Raw genomic sequence first — 25,710 nt, 5'->3', positions numbered from 1 at the left:
TTATTATTATTATAAAAGTGAACAGAAGCTCGTTAAAAATCCCAACTAGTTGGAGGTTGACTTGTTGCCACAATTGGAGAAGTTGAATTTGGGACTACCAAACAAAATCAGACCACCCAGCGGCAGGGAGGTGGATCTGAATTTGGGACCTCCGGATTACAAATCCAGCGCCCTAACCACGTGCAGTAAGCCACGCCGCCTCCACAGACAAGGCCGGAAATTTAGTCGTGTTTGCCGCCCAAGTTTTCCTTGAGAGGATTTACTGTGACTCAGCGGAGTTCGATTGCCGCGATGATGCGTTTTCCACAACTGAAAAGTTGCTAAGTTTTTTTCTAGATATCTTGGCAAGTCGAGATCTTGAGCGAAACTTGCGAGCGAAATAGAGGTCATGTCATGTCTTACCGCATATAAAAGCAATCTGGTGACCAGCTGGAACTCGCTTACTCGTTCTCGGGTTTTGTTTTGGAAGTCCCGAGGTGCCGAAACGGAGTAAGAAGAAACTTGCAAAGGTTCCGGGCCCACTCATGACAACAAGCGGATGAAATACCGTGACGGAGGGCGTGGAGCAAACAATTTGAAAGCACGTGATTTGTATCCGCAAGCCAATCAAATCTCTTGATTTTGAGCAGGTGGTCTGCAAATTTTCCAAGGCTTCCTTGGCGACACAAAACAACAGAATCAACATGGTCTTAATTAGAACTTTCCTCCCCGATGAGCATAAAATAAAATGAAAACAGAAAAATTGCATACAATGATTTGGAGCTTGTTTATTGAGTTCGTTTACCGTTTCTCGTTCCTAATTGGAGTTGTCCGAGCTTAAAATGTGCGATAAAATTGAAGCATACCTATCAGCAATTAACTTTATTCGTCATCTGTTAAATAAAACATACTCGTATCGATGAAGATCGGCTGTTATAAATAAATAATGATTATCTAGGCTCTTGGTCAAATTATGCACAGTGGCTTGTTAGTGTTAATGTATAGCCCTGCTCAGTTTTTTGGACATATTTTGTACTCAAACTACCCGGCGCGCTTCCGTTGGCTTAAACAAGTCAGTTAACAGTGTTTTGGTTCTGTAACACGGGTTGCCAAATAGAAAATTTCAGTGCGGTTAACATAAGTATGGCCACTAAAAGATCGGACATGTCTTTTCCGCTTAAGGTAGGATTGATAATGTCGTTGAAAACGCAATACAAGTACGTGTGGCTTTTAACTTTCCGAAGATCATTAGCAAATTCGCTAGCTATGGATATTAAGATACAAGTCCAAAGTGAAAATTCGCTATCATAAGTTTTCCAAGCTTTGAGAGAAAATGATCTTTCTTGCTTTGTTTTTTCCTTACTCGCAGGTTGTGTGCCTCCTTCTTGTGTATATTGCTTCTGCTCAGTCCACAACGACAGGTAAATTAAAAACGTTATCACACGAATAATCGGTTTTTTAAATTACCGTAAGGCTTGTTAAGGGACGACGCGCGATGCAAAGAAACTAGAGTTTGCTGTTGTTAACTAGCATTTTAACCAAACGCCGCTATAACTTAATGCATATGGCAACAGCTTATCGCTTAGAGGCCATCTTAAGCTGACAAACTCTTCTCGACAATGTAAATAAGCAGGTTTTCATGAATACGGTCTCGTTGCCAACGTAAAGCGGGCTTTTCTCTCTAAGCTTGTTAGATAACTGCGAAATTTTTTGGCTTTAAAAACGGCCCGGATTGTATTTTACGTTTCTTTGGTAAATTTCTTAGCTTCTCGTATGAATACTTTCTGCAAGGATGTATAGCAGGTGTATAAAGCGATCGATCTCTCCAATATGGAAATTATCTTCGTCGTTTAATTAACGAAACAAGACTGGAATAAGCCAAGGACATTTTCGCGTCATTTTTACCTCTGCGGAGGCAAAAGAAATACTTTTACTTAAATGTTGCGCAAATTCGAAGACCGGCTATCTCGTATTCGCTTTGAAGATAAAATTTATCAGTTCTAAGCCTAAAAACGTTTTAACCGTAGCTTAAGAATGGTCATTCTTGGGTCTTGTACGTTTGTCAATAGAACAGAAATGACGTTTAAACATAGAGGAAACCATTAGGACAGCTTTTTCAAGCAAAGGATCACGATTTTCCTCTTCCATTTTAATGTTAAGTCTGCGCTGATGTTTTTCTCGCGTGTGTAACGCATGGCTGAAACCAAATAGTTGGCGGGCGGTACGGGTTGTTTCTCGCCAGGCTTAATTTTTCGCATCATTGTTTTCTCTATTTCTTTGGCGCAAAATTTCTTTTCTAAGGTTATGCAGGACCCTGGGAGACGTGGGGAAGGACTGCTCCCAAATCCGTTAGAGAGGAAAGCTTAAATTTACAATGTTTTAGAAATTGTGCGCGGTTGAAACATCTGAATTCACGGTAAAATATTTGTGGTAACCCTTCGATGCGGGTGATTATTGCTCGTAAACGTTATTCTCTTTGTTATTTTCCAGTAATTGTTTTACACATGCAATTTATTGAGGAAGCCAGGATGTATTCAAATCTATAACTCCTGAAGCACTCCACAGTTCAGGGAGAGTTAGTCTGAATTAAATTTTTGGTTATTTATCAGTGTAGAATGTAAAAGTCAGACAATGTTATTAGAATGCGGAGTCAGTCTTTGAACATGATTTGCCCCATAAACGTTCCTAGATATGCCCAGGTTATATTTCTTCAAAACGTTTCTTTTACTTTACGCATTATTCGTTGCTATCACCCTTTAAAAGAGCCAAATTTGAAAAAATATTGTCACAGTATGGCATTTCTAGCGTCGGTGAGAATTTCGTGTAACTTCTAAGCTGGGTGTCAGAAGAAAGGAAGAGAAATTTTTTGGGGGCGTTTCGCATGGCGAAATGACTTTATTGTTCCCTGTAATTTCTCGCTGACAGAATGGCAAAACGATGAGCAATGGGCTTGTGTGTTCACTGAAATTATTTGGCAATTCCAATTGTTTTTAACTCCCTGGAAAAGCCAAATTAAATGAGGATCTTAATTTCAATACAAATGTTCCGTAGATTATTTCTTTTGTGTGTCGAAGATTGTTTGGGCTTCACATGACGATATGACTAAAAATAGTTCATTCATAGATAATCAGAACGAAGTTATTGAGAAAATAATATTCATGCTGGTAGTCGTGTTCCGCGTTGGAAGCCGATGGTCGATTTGTTGTTATTTCGAAATGATTTTTATTCTTAATCTACAATAGGCTCTGTATATTCTTAGCGTGCCGAGCTCTGTAATAATTGTACAGTGACCGCAGAAATAAACAAACTTTGAAAATCCGGCCGAAGAAAGGGAAGTTTAATTTTCCACGTCTGGTAACAGCAAACCGCAAATAAGTTTAACTTTTCCCACACAGTCAAAATAGTTTTTCCAGACATGCTAATGGCGCTGTTAACGAGCTTAAACGTTTTTAATCAATTCAAATATCCGTTCACTCCCCTCTAATTGCGAACATAATCCTGTGAAGTAAACCCCGGAAAAAGCAAGCCACATGACAACATAAAAACAACATTATGCACTGGGGAAAAGAAGATACGACTTCCAGACAGTCAAACTCAAGAAACCACAGAAAAAGACACTGACTCAAAATTTACTTCATTGAAGTAATTGTAAACGAAATCCTGCTGTTTGTAAAATTAATCGCTTGCTCTCCCATTGAGTCTTTGGCAGCCCCAAGCTCGAAATCAATTCATCCTCCTTACTGGCTGCATAATGGTTGTGCATTCAATTTTAGTTTAATAAGTTTGTTTTCAGAATTGGTTCATATATCAGGGGAATATCTAGCTTGCGAGCAGGCCCTTCCTGCATAGAGCCTGTTCGAAGTAGAGGTGAATAGGTGAACAACAGCCTCTATTTTATGCTTAAATATTTGTCCGCGGACATATCATTTGTTCTGAGAAGCAAACAGCATATTTTTTTTCACGCCAAACAAATGTTTTTCGCAACGCGCGGTTTTGAAAATTGGGGAATACCGGTATCACTCGGATATCCCCCAGTTTTAGCTGGGGGATATTCAATCACGTGTTGCGTTTAGACCAATTGCGCGCGAGCGAACAGATTTGATGGATTATAATTGGTCATATATCTTGGTGGCGAAGCCAATGAAAACTCTTGTAATGCGTTATCTAATGATCCGGTTTTCAATAAACTACGTTATCCGACCCGTTAGGAAAGGTCGGCTTGGCCGGCACAATATATGGGGAAAGAGCCCCTTATTTCCGGAAATGATGACTGGTTTATCCACATTTTTTTCCAGTCAGTGAGAGCGTCACTATTCAGCCTTCAGCGACCGTGACGTGGACCATCAGTTACTCAGTAGAGGAGACTGCCAGTTTGGCAACCTCTGTGGAAGTGGTAGATGCTACCACGACGACAACCGGGATTTTGAATACCGGAGTGGCACCCAGTCCGTCGTCGGTCATTTCTACACAGTCTTCCAGTGTCACGGTGAGTGGTTTTCCTGTGTAGGTTTAACGTCATTTAGCAGATTACTAGTTGAGATTTACGGAGTGACGTCCATTGTGCAATTTACAAATGATTAGAAATGTTTACTTGCCGAAATGACTCGTCTCTTGATAGCATGACTCGTGGCATGACTCTACCTGAGATTTTGGATTTGGGGGGAATCAAAGAGGAGAAGGGGAGGGGTGGGGGAGGGTTGTAACTAATAGAGGAGAACTAGTCAAAACGTTCACTATCACACGAGATATAGCGCGTTTTAAGCTTAAGCCGCGATCTAGTTATGCAAAAGTTTGCAGAAAGCTGAGAAATGGGTTGAAATGTTAACTGATAACTGAGAAATCACCTGAAATTTTACAGATAACTGACAAGACGTGCGGGACCTCGCGATGTAATCCACCTTTACCGAAGCATATAGGTAAATCACCAGGATTAAATAACACACACTTATTGAATTAAATCTATTGTCTCCGTTGTAGGAAAACCAGAGGACATTGACAGAGGCTGAACGAGAACTTCAAAAAGAGTTTGCACCATTAATTGAGGAGGTATATTGCGGCACTGCCAGTGTAAATCCTGAGAAGGCTCTTTCCAGTATCTTTATTTATAATTACAATTTTATCTTGCGCCTTACCATTTAACATCTCTAATTACACTTCGTACACTTAAATAACAAAAAATCAGGTTAATTGTAGACCGTACATACGCAGAAAACCTGAAATCTTTAAGAATTCTGCATTTTTTTTTTTATTATATATAATAGTGTTAGTCAGTCGATGATGTTATGAGTCTGGTCCGTTGAAAGGGACAGGTTAGTTTAACAAATATGTATATATCTTAATCTTATACTTATATATCTCTCTCTTTGACGTTTAACTTTCAGCTTGGTGGGAAAATCACTACGGAAGTTGATCCAACAAAATCCAAACCAAAGGATGCAAGCGTTATCGAGACACTATCAAAAATGACAGCGAAGGGCTTGTCTCTCTTGACGAAATATAACAACTCTGTAAATGCCACAGTGGACTTCTTTAACGTTACCGATGACTTCAGCTTCGGTAAGATCGCGTTTGTAATGCTGCTGGAGGGGGCGCAAGGCGAAGGGGTGTTTCATTTTAAAATGTTTCAATCAGTTTGTTCTCACTGCAAAGAGTAGAAAGCTTGTAAAAAAAAAATGTAAATCTTATTTATAGTGGTCTGCACTTAGCCTGGATATTTATTTTTTCATAGAGAGTGATTTCGGGCAAGTGTTGTGAGTAAAATGCGCGAGGACGGTCAAGATCGAAATGTCTTTTTCTACGTATTCAATACAGTCAATACATACTGTAGATGCAGTGTAGGCCATACAATACAAAACAGTGACTGTGGTTTCCAAAAGCTAAAGACAGTAAGACCCTCCTGAGACTTTGATCACTTTTTAAAAAATAGAAAGTAAAACAAAAAAGATTTAAGGAGCCTAGTGGCCTATTGGTGATGGCGCTGCACTGGTTTCTGATCTCCAGAGTATCGCTAGGAGAGAGTTAGTATTACAGTTTGAGACTGTCTGCCTTCCTCTAACATTTTTGTCAAATTCGCCCGTACCTTATGATACACCTGGTTTGGTGTACGTAGGCACAATTAGTATCTTCCCAGAGAACACCCCGCAATGACTGAGGCCAGGGCTCTGGATCCCAATTTGACAACATCAGACTACCGCATAACCGCCCCTCTCCCCTACCCCTGTTATCAACTGGTTCCGTCTCCTTAGAGTCGACAGACACATTCTCCTTACTAGTCTCTATTTTTTTTCTTATAGTACTAGTCAGAGAGAATGTCAGTTTTACTTTTCCTTCCCTAGTGCTAGCCATGAAGAAGTTTGACTGCCTCGAAGTAAGGTCGGCAGCAATACCTGATCGTTCCAATAAGGACACAGGCCAAGCCTTGACAAAATTTACAGACTATGTGTCTGCGAAGTTTGACTGTCCATGGAAAGTGAAAAATGGTAAATTAAATTAATAGGCGAATTAGATAAATCGCTCCCTAGATCTCCATTTTGATGTGGTTGGGGAACATAGAAAGACACCAAATAATAAGAGAAGATGGGAAGTTTAATTTTATCATGTTTGTTTAATGGAATTGGACCTGAATTGAAATCTTTGGCACATTTTGTCAAAGATTTTGCTGAAGTTCCAATGCGTTGGCTATGTGTGCTATCAGAATACTTCAAGAAAAACTATCATTATATTATTGTGCTGGGTCTTCTGAACGCTTTAATTCAGGCCATTAAAAAATAGCATAACAAAACAGTATTTGGTAACCAAATTTACAATTCAGTTTTAACTTGATTCATACTTACTAACTATGAAATTCAATCAATACTATGTAAAAGCCAAGAATATTTTTTGTTTAAAAAAATAAGAACAACCACTTTCAGATTGTAACAAGATATGTTTCGATCGTTAAAAAATCATTGTCATCTTCGCCAAGAAGAAAGTGGGGCTTTTGAGGGCACCTGAAAGAAATAGGTATAACTTTGTGAATTTTCATTGAATTTCAGTCAAATGTTCAGTATTTGATGGGAAGCAACTTTTCTCTTTTTAGTTTTCAATGCTATGTAAAAAGCAGATGTTACTAAAAAATTTCTCCTAAAAAGTGTGTACTGCGTGAAACTTTAATTAGCATAAATTAGCCTAAATTAATTAACTAAAAGAGATTAAGAAAAACTGACAACATAGTCTTGATGTCTATTTATTTGGCTTTAAAATGACATAAAGCATAACAAAATTGGTTGAATATAATGTGAGCTGGTCATTTTTTACCAAAACATGTCAAAAATAGCCATTTTTAAGGGGGGGGGGGGGCACCAAAGAGATTTATTAATGACATGAAAAACAAACAACATTAAACCATAATTTAAGTTTGCTTGTGTCTCTTTTACTCCATACAGCAACTCGTCCAAGTTTGAGAAAAAGGCGAGATTTGAGAGAGATGCAGTTTGAGGTTACCATGGATATCAGTGCTGATGACGAAGGTGACTTTGAGGAGTTTCAGATGCTGTATCACCACTCCCGAGTCAGGAGGAGTGACCAGCAATGTCAATCACGGATGTGTGATGGTGAGTAGAACAGGTTCAGATAGATTTTGTAATTGTACAAGCAATTAGCTTTTCATTGATACATAGTTTGTTAGGGTTTTGATGAAACTCAGGGTTGTGACAACTGTGCAAAAAAGGGGCATTTTTCAGGTAGAACCCCTTAAGGATGGAAAAGACTAATACGGATTAAAATTCAAACGACGAACAAGAAAAATTTAGGCTAAACTTACAGAGTGCGCAAACCGTGACGTACAGCTCCTGTAAGCAAACTTTAAAGAAGATTGTATGAAGATAATTTGCTTTTTAACCAAGTTAAGGAACGCTTAGCGTAAGAGAACTAATTAAAGAGACACCTATAATTGCAGTTGTTCAGTTTGTAAGAGTTAATCATGTTGGGCCGGTATACAAAACAAGAACTGATCTATTGCTTCTTGAGAATTTTGGTCCACGTTTTAAAAAGTAATGATAGTAAAGAATTCATCAAGTAGGCCATTTTGTCTTTTGTGTCCTCGGATTCACCAAAATTCACCGAAATAGCGCCACTACACCAATAGAATAGTAATTAGCAACCTTACGCTTATACGACGGCGACGGCGAGGACGACGCCTAATAAAAAATGTTTCCATTTTACTTTGGAATTTCGCATTTATTTGTTTATTTTTTTTTTTACTATCTAGGGTGTCTGTCGGTATTAAAACTTGCCCCTGCTGAATGTGCTACGAATGCGTTCAATTCCAAATATGGTTCACGTTCTCCAGACAACGCCGAATTTGGTCATTTCATGCATGTTGCTGTTTTCCAGAGGACGGCAAAGAAATGTACCAAGAATTACAATGCGCGTGCATAGCTATTGTTCTACTCATTAAACCTTTTGTTTAGTGACGTTTTCGTTGTCGTTGCCGTCGTGTTTGCGTAAGGTCCCTATTATGATACCAAATCGGAATTCAAGTCCGTTTTACAAGCCGGTCTAATATGGCAAGTGCGATCACGCGATGGTTCGTAATTTTGCAAGAAGTACCTAAAAGGTACGATAAGATACTTATTTGGCCACAAATCCGGCGATATTAGGTACGGTATATATTGATTTGGTATCGCAGCGGAATGTCAAGGCAGTAGAATGACATGGCTTCTGATTGGCTAATTGCAAAATTGGGCAAGCTAAGTAAGGAGAATTATTATTTCGAGCAAGGGCCCGACTTTGGTTCAATGAGATTACAGGACTTAGTATAACAGCAAAATAAAACTGGAAATGAGGACTGAATTTCACAAAGGGCTGTGTGTTCAAATTCAAGATTGTTCCTGTTTGACCAGCGGCCATCTTGGATTACATCGACCCCTGGCTAGAAGGAAAGTTACCGTATAGCCCATTTAATTATAATTTATTTCACTGTCAATATTAATTCTGCTATATATTGTTTTCTAGTAAAACGGTTTGAGACTACTCTCGTCATCAAGAACAGAACTTTTGACATTCGCCTTAACAACTCAAGCTCAGCTTACTACAAAGAGTTGGAAGAGCAGTTAAAAGAAACGGTAAGTTAAAATGAGCTGAAATCTACCATGATAAGTCGGGTCTTAGGTATCATAGCGTAAGCCAGTAAAAGGTTAAGTCTGCGTACAAGCTGAGCCAAGTGGCCCGTTAGGTCGGAGCTTCTCCCTGTGTCTGTAGCGTGAAGCGATCAGGAGCATTTCTACTTCCCCCTGGATGGCATGCTAGTCCATCGTAGGGTTACCCCCCAGCATTAAGTAAGTGTCTTACCCAAGAACACAACGCAATGTCCCCGGCCAGAGCTCAAACGCACTAATCATGAGGCCACTGCGCCTCCACCTTAGCGTAAGCCAGTAATCGATATTTATTTCTTTACTTTAGCTGAAATCCAACCTCGCGCCTACCTTGGAGACGGTACAAATACTCCGCTTTTCGTAAGTATTTGTTATATATGTCCCTTTTTGGCCACCACAGGTCAATAATGCAGATTATTATAGGGCTGGCTCCATGAGCGGGCAATATGAATCAAATCCTGCGCTGTCATCGGCTGCCCGAGCGGACAAGATGGAGCTATCTTCCCGGAAAGCCATATAATAAATCCTTTATTGACCAAGCTTGTTCCCTCAAGATGGCTTGATATTGGCCTCGTCCTTTTTTTGCGAGTTTATGGACCACGACTGCGTGTCGGTCCATAAACGCGCAAAAAAAGAACTTGGCCAATACCCAGCCATCTTGACTTCATGCTTGGTCAATGACCCATATGTATTTATGCCGAACTGCAATTTGGTTCGACTCGTTGTGAGTTGGCTGAGGCAAACAGGAAAGACAGAGAAATGTGATTCAGTCTTAATTCCCTCGTTAGTATACAAGAGAACTAACGGTATTTGTCCAAACAAAGTAATATCGACTTTCAGTGCTAACATTACTTTGCGAAACTTGAAAACAAATTTTGCTTTAAGAAACAATGGACAAGTAATACTTGGAATAATTGACCAAGCCCTCTTGAGACTCTTCTTTTGCGAAATCACGGTGTTTGTCAGTTCTCTAAAGTAACACTGTGTCGGCGCGCAAGTGAATTATCACCTATTTATCAACTCAAAGTTGTTAAATTTAAGGTAAATTGTCCGCTGTAGCGAGAATATAAAGCTGACCTTTGGAGCTATAGTTCCCTGTGAGAGTAACGTCTTCCGGAGAAGGCACTAGTAAGTCTTCGCTCTGACTAACGCCTGACCCTCGACACATCAGCTTCACGATTTCTCTGCTGCAGTTATGAATTTACTCTCACGTAGGAATTTAAAGACATCTCGTCTTCGATATTTCTTCGACATACTGTAAAATGCTTTTAAAACTGTTTAAAAACTGTTAGATTGGCACTGCAAAACAGATTCTGCCAAAACCCTAACCTCAGCAGTTGTACGCCATATTGGATTCCGTGAATTCGCACGTAAGTTTTTCTAATCCTTTCTTAGCCTCGACAGTGCATATCGCTCGAGCGAATTTACCCTTTATCACCTTCTTATTAATTTCAGTTCTGCATCTCCTGGAAACATGGTCAAAGCCACATTCTATCTCGATGTGCAAGGCAACATTGAAAATTCCACTCTCATCGATGAACTGAACAAAACTGTCGTGAACGACATTCTTGGCAAGTTTGAAGTAGACACAGCAACTTTTCAAGCCATACATAGGATTGTTGGTAAGTTTAGGTTATTAAGGTCTTAAAAAACTGTTGGACTGTGTCCGCGGGCAAGTGGGACCGGCTTAGCTATTTACATGTATAAATTTATATCAACCTGAAGATGATCAAGGTAAATCAACAGCAGTAACGAGTTAGCGAATTTGAAATCTCGAGGAGTAGCTTTTTTTAGCCAGAGCAAATAGGTAAGCTTTAACGGTCTAGCCCGGAGCGGCTCCTGTACAACAAAGACGGGGGTGCTCTTTAGGAAATTTTGAAAAGAGATACCAAGATCCTGTTTTGTGGGCGTGGATTGAAATTGATGTAAAATGTAAGATAGATTAGATCACTGAAAGGCCATTAAATTGTAAAGCATGTAAATTGTTGGTCTCCTTTTGCCTTGGTGAATACACTGGACTGAGTGTTGGAGTAGTTTCTCCTCTGTTCACAAATTAACCTTTTTACACCTTCTTATCTTGTTTAGCTGAGTTTTTTGAATAATAAGCTTTTGTTTTTATACAATAAAGCCAGTTTCATTACGTACAATACTGATACTTACGCAACTAACATTACAATACATCTACTTCCCCGACTTAGAGCACGGCTACTTTACATTACTTGCAACTACTTATAAAGGTAGATACTTAAAATTGTTTTCGATACTAATAAATCTGCTCTACACTACGCACAATACTTTTACAGCTACTTTACACTATTTACGATACTAATACAGCTACTTTACATTATTTACATTATGTATACAGCAACTTTACATTATTTACGATACCAATATACAGTTGCGGCATTAAAAATATTCGGTGTGTAGCGAGGCATTTTAAAAATTTTGGCAAAAAGAAATAAAAAGTTGACACTGGCTAAAAATATATTCTGGACGTTTCGGCTACTACTGTTGCCTTCTTCAGCAAAGATAAAAATGCAAATGTCTAACGGCGTCCTGCTTGGTTTATGTATACAATATGTGATAAAACTAAATCACGCCTCGAAGAAGTTATATTATAATACTTGCAAACCAGTATTAATAGCTTTTTTACATTATGATCTGTTACTTCGTAAACTGATACAATTTCGTGTTGTTAGTTGATGGTAATTACACCCAGTGGAGTCCGTGGTCAGTTTGTGATAACAAGTTTGACACCAATAGAACCCGGGAATGCCAGGGAACTGAGCACGGAGGAAAGTGTGATGGCGAACCTGAAGAAATCAGAAAATGTGGTAAGAAATATGATCCTATGGTCCATGTTGATAAGGGGCAAGGCAAGTTGGAGACGCGGTGGCATCATGGTTTGCGCGCTAGACTCCGGATCAAGCGGTCTGGATTCGAGCCCTGGCCGGGGATATTGTGTTGCATGGGTACCGGCGAATTTAATGAGTGCTGGGGGTAACCCTACGATGTACTAGCATCCCGTCCAGGGAGGAGTACAAATAGTCGCTTGATGCTGCAGAAACCAGGATAGGCTCCGGCCTGATGGACCACTTGGCTCGTATGTTGACTTTACTTTACCTTACAAGTTTAAGGCTGGTTCAAAAAAGAACACACATTCTTCTAAGGCTCGACTCAGTAGCATTTGTTGTAGTCTTTTCCGTGGTCACCATCCACACTTGTACGTGTGGTCGCCTAACGGTTCATTTTGTATGGCAATCGAGTTCGAGCATATCCAAGGCAGTTTTTGAGCAAGGCACTTTACTCTCGCTGAGAGTAAATCTTTCTCGGGAGCTGCAGTGAACTGCTGGGGAACTTTAATAAATGCGCGGGGCTGAATTCAGATGGGCTAGCATCCTAACCAAAGATTGTTGAAGTCCCTGGTCTCTTTATGAAGATAAGCTGCGATTATAACGAGCCGTCAGACTATTTCAATTCTTTGAAATTGATTGGGTCTTGTTGCCCTTCCTTGTATAATACGACTTGGTTTTGTCTACGTACATCAGTTGAAACAATTTTCAGGGGTTTACTTTTGCTGAAATGGCAGCTCTTACGCAACAGATTCGACTAAAATGGTAGGACATAAACCCCTATCCACAAAAACACAGTTGAAGGAACAAGTACCGTTTTGAGAGCAAAACCTCTTGCCCAAAAATTGACCGTGTCCTCGTTTTTAGTTACCCTAGATAGTAATGAAAATTAAGAGATCTGATTTGTCAACAGCAACAGCAACAACAGAAACAGCAACAGCAACAACAACAACAACAACAACAACAACAGTAACAAGAGCATGTGTTTCCCCGACTGAGTCAAGTGTTGAAAAACTCAAGAAAACTTCTATTATAGTTAATGCTAACACGAATTCACCTTTCTGCTGTCCTACAGATTGTGCTTACAATATGACCGAGGGTGGAAACATCACCTCCCCTTTGTTTCCTAACAACTATCCGGACGGGGTCAGATGTGTTTGGATCCTGGAGGCGCCGGTCAATCATACCGTCAAGTTAGATTTGGAAGAATTTCACTTGGAGAAAGACAAGAAGTGTTTTTATGATTACATGGAGTTCTTCGACGGCGACACGGAAGAACACCATTTGCTCAGAGAAAGAATGTGCGGAAGACACGATCCCCAACCCCTTGAATCCACGGGACAGAAGCTTATGGTGGTGTTTAAATCTGACAAAAGTGAAAACTACAAGGGGTTCCGAGCTGTGTGGGAAACTAAAAGAATGAGTAAGAAAATCGAGTAACGTAAATAATGTTATTAGAGAGTTTAATGTGGGATACGATTATCCCCTACAATTATTGAGAACGTACCACCCTCAAGTCAGTGATATTTGGGTTAACCTAAGAGCTATTTAGGCTAACCGGGGCGCTGTTTAGGCTTAACATAGACTTAACATAGTAGGTTTTGTCAAATCTTCAACATTTTGGACGAGAGCCAAATAATCATGGCTACTCGTAGTCTAGAGTAAGCTCGATACAAGTCTTAAGCTAAAGAAAAACTGATTCCTGCACTCCGCATGCCGTTCTGTCGCTATGCGGAACTCGTGGCTCTCAGATATGTTAATGAAAAAAACTGTTTTTGAAGCAGCTCTTTTTCCTTTATTTGCAGAGGAGAAAGTGATAGAGTACGTCGAGCAACACGTGACAACTCTGGTCATGATGTACAGTCCGACTGTGAACGACACCCACTATCCGCTTGGGACGGCAACCACATGTCCTGCAGACAGGTACGCACGCGCCGATTTGGCGCCGCTTGCAATACAGTCTGGTCCCCATAGCTACTCATGATAATTTATGGCAACACCAGAGAGCACTTTTTTCTGCTTTCTGCCGGAATGGAATTAACTGAGCATGCAATTTTATTGGTGGGGTTGCTAGGTAACATTGTGTGCTCATGGAAGCATCTCATTGGCTGATAAGGATCGGAAGCCCTGTATATCTTTTTACGATCATTTACAAAACACGACACTTGCTTGTTCTGTAGATTGATAGGTGACAGTTAGGTGTTGTACTGCTTCTAGGGGTGGAAATGTTTTGAAAAACGACGAAGGTATTCGCCTTATATAGCTGAAGATGTCATAGAACCCTAAAAGTAACTTAAAATAAAGAAATTATTGATTCACTTTATTTAAGTGTAGGGGTATTTTAGCACTGCTGTCCTAATTGGAAACATTGAAATAAGCAGACAAATTTGTAAATAAAAAAAATGTTAAAAGTCCCAACCGGCTATTTACAAAGGGCCGTTGTACGTGAATCTGGGATGACAGATTAATCCATCCAGTGGCATGGAGGAGGATTTGAAGCCGGGACCTCCAGATTATAAATCCTTCTAATCCTTCTCCGGAGTAAAAAAAATCCTGTCCTTTAATAAGAGGCACTGCTTGCCAATAAGAGCTCTAACTATTGTATCTAGTAGTATCGTATATTGTATCGAGTAGATGAGTACAAATTCGAATTAACGAGACCCCAAAATAGTATCAACTAATAACATCCCTTTTTTGATTTCTATTTCATTTTCAGCCAAACAATTGACAAAGAATGCATCTTTGATGATACAGTCTTCATAATTTCTCGGTTAATAAGTGCCCATATTGACCGCAATCTTCCGCTCGATGGTACAAACAGGATCGTCATAAACTTTGAGCACATAATGGTGAGAATATTCCTAAAGAGTGTACTTTGCCTTTTTTGAGACTGAAAACGTACTGGAAACAAAAACCACATGCATGATATTTTGTTGCATTGTTTGTTAAGCCACTGGCGTAGCCTTTGGTAACATAGATCAGAATCAAGTCTATTAACCCCCCTCAGTCCCCTGAAGGGTACTTTTAAAACCCCCGCAGAGCTACGTTCGAATTCTAAGTGACGTGTAAATCTGTCTGGTTACCATGGGTTGGGTGGGTGAGGTGAGATCGCGTTAACGAACTAACGACCTCACACAAGTTTACGATGTCCTCATTTCAGTCGCAAAACACCATGTGATAGGTACGCTATGTACGCATCACCGGTTATCCTCATTTTTATTACCTTTAACCTTTCCTAATCTATAGTATGCATGCGTTTTAGTATTTATGACGTGGAAGCGCGATACATTAGCAATAGAAGCGACGTCTAAATTCATCTATTTCATTTCAGAACGAAAAACTCTTTCCAGCAATTTACAACGGAGAAAAGCAATGTGTCACCTGGAATAAGAAAGCAATGTAAGTTATTTTAGAAATATAGCTTGCACAAAAAGATCTTTAACACTCGAAATACCGTAAGGGTAAATCTCGAAAAATCTCAAAACGAGTTAAAAAGCCATTGCTCTCATGACTCTCCACATTTCTAAGTTCTTTTTTTAAAAGACCACCAAAGTGTTCGAATAAAAAAAAAAAGTAAATATGATGTGATTTGTGGGGGAAGGAAGAGGGGTTAAATGACGCGCTATTTATTTCTTGTTGCAAATGACCTTAGTTTATTTACTGTTAATACAGTATATGGCTTGTATTTGCAGCCGATATAACGCGCGCTCTGATTGGCTAGTACTAGGGTATTATTCTCCCGTAACGTCCACGGGCCGATTACGGGCTTGTAAAAACAAAGCAAAAAGCCATATAATAAGCAACTTATTAACCTTGAAGGTTCAGTCTTTACGAGAAAATCTCAAACCTTGGTTTTGCCGTATTGACCTCGCTATTGCTCGGTCAATACAGCAAGGTCACAGATTGAGATTTTCCCGTAAAGACCTCACTGTCGGTTGATAAGTAGTTATTAACGCATGATTCGCATTCTCTAGGAAAGAGCCTTTTGACGATTCTGATCCGTAAGTCATTACTAGCCGGATTGTTGTTAGTCATATTATATCACCTTAAGGAAATATACCTACGTGGGCATAAAACCTTCATAAATAGAGTAAACACATTATCATAAACCACATTTTGTGATGTTAACAAATTTCAGTTACATTGAATCCATATCATTACACGCAAAATTTTAAAAATCCTTACTCTCGCATAATACAACCATAATATTCTATTAAAAGCAAAGTTTTCTCACCACAGTTATGAAGGATGTAATGTTTGTCAATGTAGTCCTGGGGGGATGGTACTTCCTATAACAGCCTATACGGGGAGAAGGGGTACCTTTCTTGGTCTTCAGGCATATGAAAGGGTAGGAATTTCACAAGTTGAGGTATATGAAAGTGTAGCGAAATCTGTCATTTAGGTATAACGTGAACGGGAACCAAATAATTGACACTTGCTTTTTTTTGTTCTGGTAAATAATGCTTGGTGTTCTCCTGTATAATTGTTCATTGACTTCATTCCAAGGGTTTAGAAAAGGGATGCAGGGTAGAGTAACCCTTCCCACTGGAAGTGTAGTCTGCTGGGAACAACTGAAATACTCGGCCTACCACAGAAGTTCACTAGACGTCGTTCGAAGCGATCTAAACATGATGGTGCGACGCTTTCAGGACGAACATTGCAAACGTTGTACTTGGTCTAATGTCTGTATTAATGGCTTTTATTATATGGAGAAGAGTGTTTTACTGGGAACTAAACCACTCGTAAATTCCATACGCCGCTTCATCCGGGACCCGAGTGGCGTATTTTCCGTATGTCACCTTTGTGAGTGTCGTATCGTTCAATGACCTCACGATTCCCGCCTTTTGCTTTTGTTGAATTGGTTTCTCCATATAATAAAAAGAACATTACACGTTGGCTCGAAGATATGAATTTTATGTTCTCGTGGCAAAAACAATATCTCACGAGTGAACGAAGCTCACTCGTGAGATATTGTTCTTGCCACTCGAACATAAAATTCATATCTTCTCGCCACCGTGTAATATCCTCTATGTATTTATCTCACGATGAATGTCTTACAGACTCCAGTCTCCAGTCTCCAGTCCAGGTGCATGGACGAGGAAGGGCTGCACAGTTACGAGAACTAACATCACACACACGTCTTGCGCCTGCGATCATCAAGGGTTATTTGCAGTGGTGGGAAAAAAGAAGGTAGGACAGATACTTATTTGTCAAGTGCTGCTTTCATAGAAACCTGAATGAAATAATACGATCTTGCGATTTTGCAAAGGTCTGGTATAGTAAATTTTTACTCACTTCAAAACAACTCCAAAATATAAAAAGAGCCCTGATCTTGATCTAGTTGGCATTTTGTCAAGACATTTTCGCTAGGATACTTTGTCAAACAAGGGTTTTCTATTCGCTCAAAATGTTAAATACTGTGCAACTTTTTTAAACTGCAAGATACAGCCGTATTTTGGCTCAAAGCAAAACAACCACAAAAAATCCAATCAAGTGGTACGATACATGTTCACCCGGCCCTGGGTTCTTAGAGTAGACTGAGTTCTCGATATATTAACAACCAGAACGGACTTTTGAGAGCATAAGGGTTTAAGTGTATTTAAATGTTGTCAAGTGCTGCTTACGCGTTACTGCAAAAGATAGATCAATAAATTGAACCCCTCTTATTCGTTTTCTTTCTCTAGATCGAATCGCAAAAGCTAAAGCTGTTGGCGAATACCTATATTGGAATTGGAATTTCATTTTTCATTCTCATCTTGGCGATTGTGCACATCGTCTGGAAAATGTAGGTAGAGAAACTTGCTGTGATAACACCTGTTGAACAAAACCACCGCACAACAAACTAGAGGCACTGAAGATGCTTAATCCGTTACTCGTCGATACTCGTGGTTGGTACAGCTGAAAATTACAAAGTACAAACTGGTGACTCAAACATAAACAAAAACGGAATTAAAAAGTAAAAAGCAAACAAACAAACTTTCCAAAAACGTTCCGCAACGCACAAAACTGCAGAGCAAATGGAATTTACGTAAATGTCACGTGACTTTCACAAGCGGGGGTACGGAGGGGCGCGGGTAACAAACTGTCCCTAACCACACCAAAAAATAAGTACAATCTGAGGTTAATTTTGTTGACGATTTTTTTCAAGAGAAGTTTGAACAAAAAGAGCAAAGGTGCATTATCCACCAATGATTTAAACTGACACGAATTCAGATCACATTGGACAAATCGTGAATTTGTCGGTAGTATTCAGCGCTTGGCGTATGTTCCCCCACTCCAGATTCACAGCTAATCTTACACTATAGTCTCTGTGTTCTTACAGTGAAGTTCACGGTGGAGAGATCATGCGTATTAACATGTGTGCCGCCATCATTGTTATGCAGAGCGTGTTTCTTATTGGCGCTCATGTCAAAGCTCAACAGGTAATTGTGTTTTCTCGGTCCCAGGATCTTTTTGCCATCTGTAATTGAGGTTGATTGGGATCCACTGAATAATTACCTTAGAAAGGATTTTTGTTGGCAATGATCACTTCGTAGAAATTTTTGTAAATACAACTTTCCAAAGGATTTTATTTGTTGCAAAGCCAATCCCCTTGAGTCCTTGGAGTAAATTGAAACTAAGGTCCTCTCCACACTATGCTGGAGGAATTTGAAAACGCAGCTTTATTTCTACGGTTAGGCCTACCGTCCACACTAACCCGTCACGAAAACGAAGCTCTTCGAAAGCGCTCTTTAAACCGAAGGAATTTGAAAACGCCAGCTTTGAGTTTTAATGTGATGGAAAACGGAACTTTTTGAAAACGATTGCGTCACGTTAATCATGCGATCTCCCTGACTGAGTTTTCCACAAACACTATAATCCAAAATGACCGGTGACTGTTGCGTTTTTAAATTCCTCTGGCGTAGTGTGGACGAAAAACATTTGATGCGCTTACAGTGCGAAACCTCCGTCTTGAAATTCCACCGGCCTAATGTGAACGGGGCTTAAAGGACAAAGACAACGTACATGACTACTTGTAAATAAATCCTAGAGTAACACTGACTTAATGCCAGATTTTCAACAGGGACTTGCTGAGGAGAAATCTTTCTTCTTTGAACATAAGATGCTTGACTTCTACCACTTTTTAGGCGATTTTCCCCTGTTTAATGGGTTTTTTCTTGTGTTTCCATACATTTCCTAGACTCTGTGTGGCTTCTTGGCCTTTGCAGTTTATTTTTCTGTGTTGGCTGAGTTTTGCTGGCTTCTTCTTCACGGTCTACGAATCCATGGCAAAATCAAGAAAATCTTTGCCTCGAATCTCAACATTGAGATCGTTTATGTCGTCATTGGATGGGGTAAGCAGACACAGTGCCTCCGATGTTTTGGTTCAGCGGTCTTTGGAGAGAACGAAGACAGGAGAATGGTCACTGTTTAGTCATGAAATGCAAAGACGTTCAATTTTCAATCTCAGTTTGTTTTGCAAAAGAATTCACAATCTTCACGTTTTCATCTGAAATTGTGTTTCATTGTGCACCGGTCATTGCTTACTAACATTTTTTACGGTTGGCATTCAGTTGATATATTTGTGTTTACTTTATAAATGCGGCTTCATAAGCGGCCCTATGTCCCACTGGGAGCTTTAAGGAAGGATGATATGATAATGACTTTATAAATGATCACCTTTTGCCCACGTAACATTAGATATGCCCAAGAGCAGTCCGAGTGCAGTCCGAGTGCAGTCCGAGTAGGTCTTTCTATAGAAAGCCATTTCACCAAGAATGGTCACGTGACGTGTATTTCATTTCAGGATTGCCGATGTTGTTGGCTCTTATCGCTATTGGAGTACAAATCGATTTGAAGAACCCGGACGACGTGTAAGCACTTTAAGATTCATTTAGTGTTTTATTTTCCTGTCATGAAGTTAGCTACTATTGAGAATAATACTTGCTAAATTCTACTAGCAACAGGTTTTTGGTTTGGCCTATCACCATGACACCATTGTAGTAAAATAAAATAAATTGCGATATTTAGAGATAAGCCACATCAGCTTAGATGTTTTCACGCGGGTCCTCTATCCTGGTCGAATAAACTGTTTCCAGTGTATTAAAATTCAGCTTGGCAGTGAGGCTTAGAGGACACAAACAAAGGAAATTGAATGACCATGTTTATTCATTTCTTTTGTTTGTGTGCTCTTGGCCTCACTATCAGGCTGAATTTTAACATATCGAAAGTGGCCCATTGGAGTATTGACTTTTTCGGAGGAAGGAAAACCGGAAAACCGGAAAACCGGAGAACCCGGGAAAAACCCTCGGAGAAAGGCGGGAACAACAACAAACTCAACCCACATATGTCACCAGACCGGAATCGAACCCAGGCCACATTGGTGGGAGGCGAGAGCTCTCACCACTGCGCCATCCCTGCTAGTAATAGCAAATTCAAACAAACACTAAACAAGCAAACAAACAAACGTTTTTTCACCTGAGCAGTTGCTTACGAATAAATGTGTACAACGCATTTCTACCTTTAATTGTTTACCGTTGATTGTTTTTAATCACGTGACAGTTGTTGGGAGGCGGCAGCTGGCAGTGCAATGTGGGGATATGCTGGGCCTGTCATTATCATCGCCTTGGTGAGTAATAAACTGAGTATCAGTTTATTTTGACAACTGAGGATATCCAGTAATATCATTCAAAACAAATTGTAAATTGTTTCGCCGATGCTAATGATTTCTTCTGTTGGGACTGTTATTGTTTCTTGCCCCTTTTAGTGAATGTTGAAAAAGATCTGCTCTGTGATAAGTCTCTCTTCAATTACTGGAAACAAGTTTAGCGCTTAGATTGATGTTTCTTTTTTCAGTTCAATGTGGCCGTTTTGCTGAAGCTTTTGATCCCAACCGAAGATGTTAAGAATGGCTATGACTATGAAGAAATGAGGTCAGTCCAAACATGGCTGTCTGTCAGTTGCTATCAAATTGCTACTGTTATGTCGACCGTCACATAAGTTAAGTATAAGTTAACAATCTATTGGTTTAGATAAAAATCTCTTCACTGTTTTTCAAAGCTGTCTTCTCTCTCGGGGTGGATGGATATTTTTAGCAAGAGAAAGTAACTGTATTGTAAATTCGTTTCAGGTTTCGCGTGATCAAGGACTTCATATTTCTGGCCTGCTTTGGACTTACCTGCACCCTTGCTTATCAAGCTGTCGAGGAGGAACGGTTCCTTGAACAGTATTTGCTGTCCATCTTTGTTGTCTTGCAGGTCAACTTTTTATTATGTTGAATTTATCTCTCTTTACGTTTTTCCTTTTCTCCTGGACATTTGGCCTTCAGTCGTGTCATACCCTGTCTTGCTCTGTCGAGTCGTTTCGTTTCGTTTCGTGTCGTGTCGTGTCGCGTCGTATCGTTTCGTGTCGTGTCATGTTGTGTTTTGTCGTCTCGTGTCGGACCGTTTCGTTTCGTACCTTTACCTTTCCTACCATACCATACCGTACCGTGTTGTGTCGTGTCGTGCCTGGCCGTGCCGAGCCGAGCCTCGTCGTACCGCGCCGTTTCTTGTCATGACGTAACTGTGTCGAATTGTGCCGTGCCTTGTCGTGTCGTGTCGAGCCGTGCCGTGCCGTGCTGTTTCGTATCATGATGCAACTGTGTCGAGTTGTGTCATGCTACGCCTGCCGTGTAGTAGCAAGTTACAATTACTTAAAGAGGATGGCACATAACAGAAGACAACAATGAACTAGTGGCCCTCTATCCTAGAAATAACAAGAAATTACATGTCGACGAGGCATCCTGCCTGCCCTTATTGTGTTGTATTGTGTTTTCAATGGATTCTCCTGGTTTCTTTAGATATGCACCCCAATTATCTATTATCTATTATCTATACAGTCTTCTTCAAGTTCCTTTTATAGCAATCAGTTTCTGAACTGAATATTATTTTTCTTTTTTCAGGCCATTGCCATGTTTGTTTTCGGAAGAGAGGTAAGTACTATGAGGTGGAAAATGGAGTGAAACAAAATGGAAGCAAGGAAGATATAAAAACTTTATCCGGGAACCACAGAGTTACAGTTGAATTTCTTATTTACACCCTTTACTTATGCTTGATTGAAAGGCCTTTGTTGGGCTTATATTCAGGAGAAAGGTAGAGAGGGATTGGAGGGGAATGGGGGATGGGGCGTGTTATTGGAAAGAGCTACTGGTGTAAATGTTTCTTGAGCTTAAAGATAGAATTCAAAGAAACCATTCTGCAGATAAAAAAGTCGTTTTGAGAAGTGTGTTAAAACTTTGCAAACCACTGCGTCATCATTTCCATATTTCCGGATCTACTCAAGACTATGATACAAAACATACATATATTCTATATTTTTTAAAAAATTTCTCAGGGTCGAAAGGACTTCATTAAACGCCCCGAGAACACTAAACAGGAAGAAAACGCTGCCGACAACGAGGCCGTTACGGAAGAACCCATCGAAAATATTTACGAAACCATTGATGATGCGAGGGAGCCTGAGACCGACTTAGCTGAAGGACAAGTGAAGAGACCTCGAAAGAAAAAGTTATCTGTAAGTTAAAATACTTTTAAAAGATCTTAAATTTTTCAGGTAGTAAAGTGTTTAGTGGTAACTGACGGTGCGTCTTGAAAAATCGGCCAGTTGTTCTCAAGTTTATCATCCGTAGTCCCTGTTTTAATTTAAAAAAAAAAAAAAAACACAGCCCATCTTTGTGAACGGGGATGCTAGCATCTTAGTAGCATGCAGAACAGGCGGTTTATAAGCGTATCAGAAAGCAAAGCGCGATACACGAGCGCTAGGCGCACGCACTCGCGCTTTGCGATCTTGATCGCGCTGGCGGTTGCGCCGCCAAAACCTGGCATCTCAGCTTAGAGCGAAAATGTCAACCAATTCTCAACTGTCAGTAAATTTTGCAGACCTTAATTTTCTGTTGTCATGCAGTTAAACAACAGGTCATTTCTTAGCTGACAGTTAAAATTTCCACCAATTTTCAGCTACCAGTTTAACCAGAAGCTTGCAAGCTTCAAGCGAGAGAAAACGAAGACATGGTTTCTTGCTTCTTGTTAAACCGATTTATTCTAGACTCTCTAAACCGATAAGGGCGGTTTCTAGTATTGCTAAGCATGATGCTCACAATGCTATACCCTAATGTTGTGGAAGAGGTACAATAAGAGTTCATTTCAATTCATTATCAGTTGGAGAATTGTTCCATTTTCAGGGTAGAAAAAGATTATTGGCTTAGAGCGATGTAATTTACCGATAGGCCACGTTCGATGTATCAATATTCTTACTAACAGTGGCTCCGAGGCTTTCAGGACATACTTCTATATTTGGTGGTGTTTTCTTTGTATCCAAGTCTTTTTGGGAATTGTGAGACAAAAGAAGCTTAAAAGAATTTAAATTTTTACCCGAAAGCCTCGAATGCATGTTAGAATATTGATAGATCGAACGTGGCCTGTTACAACTTCGACAACGTGAAATAAACAGAACAGCCTACTTCTTTCAACCGCGGTATAATTTAATTGCTTCCATAAAGTTTTTGAATGGTGAATACTTTATCAACATTAACATGTTTTTTTTTTCTGTATTTTTTTTCATATAGAAGAAAGAACCAGAGAAGATCACAGTTTCTACGTTGAAAAACCTGAACATCTACAAGGAGGGAGGCCAGTACGTCATTGAGGCTTGAATCAATGCGAAGATTCGTTTTTTTCTTAAAGCCGTTAAGCACACTTCGACGTGAATTTATATTTATTTCACAGCATTACAGCAAGGTAGTCAAATACATAAATTGACCTCGAGGAGACTTCAATCATTTGATATGTCATTTTGTAGAAATTTTAAGACGCTTCAGTTTGAAATAACTTTAAGATGAACCTAACTAAGCCCATAATGGGCTCACTGTCCTAAGGTGACTCAGAGCAGTTGTTAAAAACGATCCCCAGTGTTAAGTAAAACAAATGCTAGACAGTTGCATCATAAGCTGTTCATCCAAACCAGTTGTCCCATAAGGTATCAGTGTTTGCTGCAGAATAAAAAAATCCACACAAACGAACAAATAGACATCGATTTATTAGCGTTATGTTATGTATATACAGAGGACATTCTCTCTTCCTCGCATTTTAATTTCATCTTCCATACTCGGTTACAGATTTTAATTTTCGAGCGTCCCTTAATTGCCAACTCCACTTTAGGATAAAGCCAGATCTTGCGTAATTATTTGCTGTGATCTTCTCTTGCTACAAATCTGCGCCCGGTTGTTCGATCGCCGATCGCTGATTCTTCTCTGGGACTGATCGTCGACTCTGAGTTTTAATTATAATGTTTCCCCTAAATATTAAAATGTTTTCAAGTCTTTTCTTTTGTATATTCCGGGACTAGTCCAGTGAAAAATTAACTGAAGGGCGAATACCATAAAAACACGTTACTGAAAAGTTACAAAAGCGAAATCAAAATTCGTTTTAATTCTCGATTAACTCAATCGTGCTTGGAATAACCGGACTCTGGTTACCTAGTTTGTTTTTTATCTACTACCGTTTCAAATCTACTAGATCAACCTCTCTCTCCCAGGAAGATCTAGAGAGGTACTATACAAAGTTTTACACGGGGTGGATCCGCCTCGACACGCTTTTATATACAGAAAGACTTCCGCTTTCTTATACCCTTAAAGGCACTCTTTTTACATGCTCATAACCGGCCCGTATTATGTATAATTGGCAAAAAAGGAGAATCTTCTTATTATTTTGAATTTGAATTCTTTACCCTGTTATACTGACCTAAAGCCTGAAAAAGGTATCCCTTTCGGGGGGAACCTCCCCGTATAGGCGATTACAGGGAGTACCCCAGGGGGTGCACGTTCTATGTAACAACCTCCCAAGCATACCAGGCCACTCTTGATGCTAGAGTTTAAAATGTTGTAAAAAAATGTAAATGTAAATGCAAATTTAATGTCAAACACAGGCTCATGATAACGTGCCTGACAATAATCCAGATCGAATTGGAATTTAGAAATGCTGGTTTTTGAGGAGAGAGGAAAACCGGATAGACTACGGGTAGTCACTCTTTCGCTTAGTCCGTCGTGCGTGACGCGAAAGAAAACCGCGAGAAAAAAATGGCCGCGCGAAATCCTGGGGGCGAGGAGCGCACGAAAGGAGGGACTGACAAGCTTTTCGGGGACAATGTATTTATCTGAAAACTTTCTAATAGCCTCGCTGTCCTCACTGACTAGTTCACTTTCCTCAAACAATCGCTTGATCTGAGCAAGTTGCTCCATCTGACCTCATGAAATCCTCGCATTCACCACAAGCGCATTTCCCTCTTTCTATTCCTCGCACATCCTTGCCCATTTTCAAGTTTTCACCGTGCAATCACACGCCACGCAATTAACTGCTTTGTGCACAGACGCGGTTATGTAAGTAACTCATCCGGTTAGTTATTTTCACTTCCGGTTATTTTTGTCTTGGAGGAGGTGGGGTGGGGGAGGGTCAGATGTTTTTGTGTAGGTATTTGTGAAGGGTCATGCATCAAACCATTCTGGGAAGTGGGAGGGCCACGACGTTTTCCGCAAAAAATTTCTAAAATACCCCGACCCACCCCTCCCCCCCCCCACCACCCCCCAATAAAAAACGTACCTTCCCTAATATCAATTAAGGAATGATGATGTTTAGCGTCAAAGCCACTCTTGAAAACCTTTCTTAATTTTTGGAGGCATTTCTGTTTCATTTTGCGCGCCCGATTGATTAATTGAGTAACCTGTTACAGCA

The 25,710-nt window shown here is 39.9% G+C and overlaps 1 protein-coding gene across 1 annotated transcript; it reads left to right on the top strand.

Moving 5' to 3' along the window:
- The first annotated feature begins 22 nt into the window (after window positions 1–22).
- Window positions 23–25,530, top strand: LOC145496704 (uncharacterized). The gene is made up of 26 exons (XM_081476438.1): window positions 23–1,161; window positions 1,349–1,400; window positions 4,275–4,465; window positions 4,957–5,025; window positions 5,361–5,535; window positions 6,315–6,458; window positions 7,404–7,571; window positions 8,974–9,083; window positions 9,421–9,473; window positions 10,569–10,735; window positions 11,813–11,947; window positions 13,041–13,388; window positions 13,771–13,888; window positions 14,682–14,814; window positions 15,297–15,364; window positions 17,026–17,155; window positions 17,650–17,750; window positions 18,288–18,387; window positions 19,146–19,299; window positions 19,752–19,818; window positions 20,507–20,573; window positions 20,801–20,877; window positions 21,075–21,201; window positions 21,888–21,917; window positions 22,319–22,498; window positions 23,550–25,530. Exons 1-26 carry the CDS (start codon window positions 1,123–1,125, stop codon window positions 23,634–23,636), a joined length of 3,090 nt encoding a protein of 1,029 aa, XP_081332564.1. The 5' UTR covers window positions 23–1,122; the 3' UTR covers window positions 23,637–25,530.
- Window positions 25,531–25,710: the final 180 nt, after the last annotated feature.

Source organism: Orbicella franksi, chromosome 9 (genome assembly GCF_964199315.1).
Source record: "Orbicella franksi chromosome 9, jaOrbFran1.1, whole genome shotgun sequence".
Lineage (NCBI taxonomy): Eukaryota > Metazoa > Cnidaria > Anthozoa > Scleractinia > Merulinidae > Orbicella > Orbicella franksi.
The sequence above is the reverse complement of the archived record's forward strand: the minus strand, read 5'-3'. Positions and strand labels throughout refer to the sequence as shown.

What these genes read in the sequence shown, in the direction of transcription:
- LOC145496704 (XM_081476438.1), top strand. Translation starts at nt 1,123, where the DNA reads ATGGCCACTAAAAGATCGGACATGTCTTTTCCGCTTAAG. An exon ending in TTGCACCATTAATTGAGGAG is followed by an intron (nt 5,026 to 5,360) that starts GTATATTGCGGC and finishes TTTAACTTTCAG; the next exon opens with CTTGGTGGGAAAATCACTAC. An exon ending in TAAACTTTGAGCACATAATG is followed by an intron (nt 14,815 to 15,296) that starts GTGAGAATATTC and finishes ATTTCATTTCAG; the next exon opens with AACGAAAAACTCTTTCCAGC.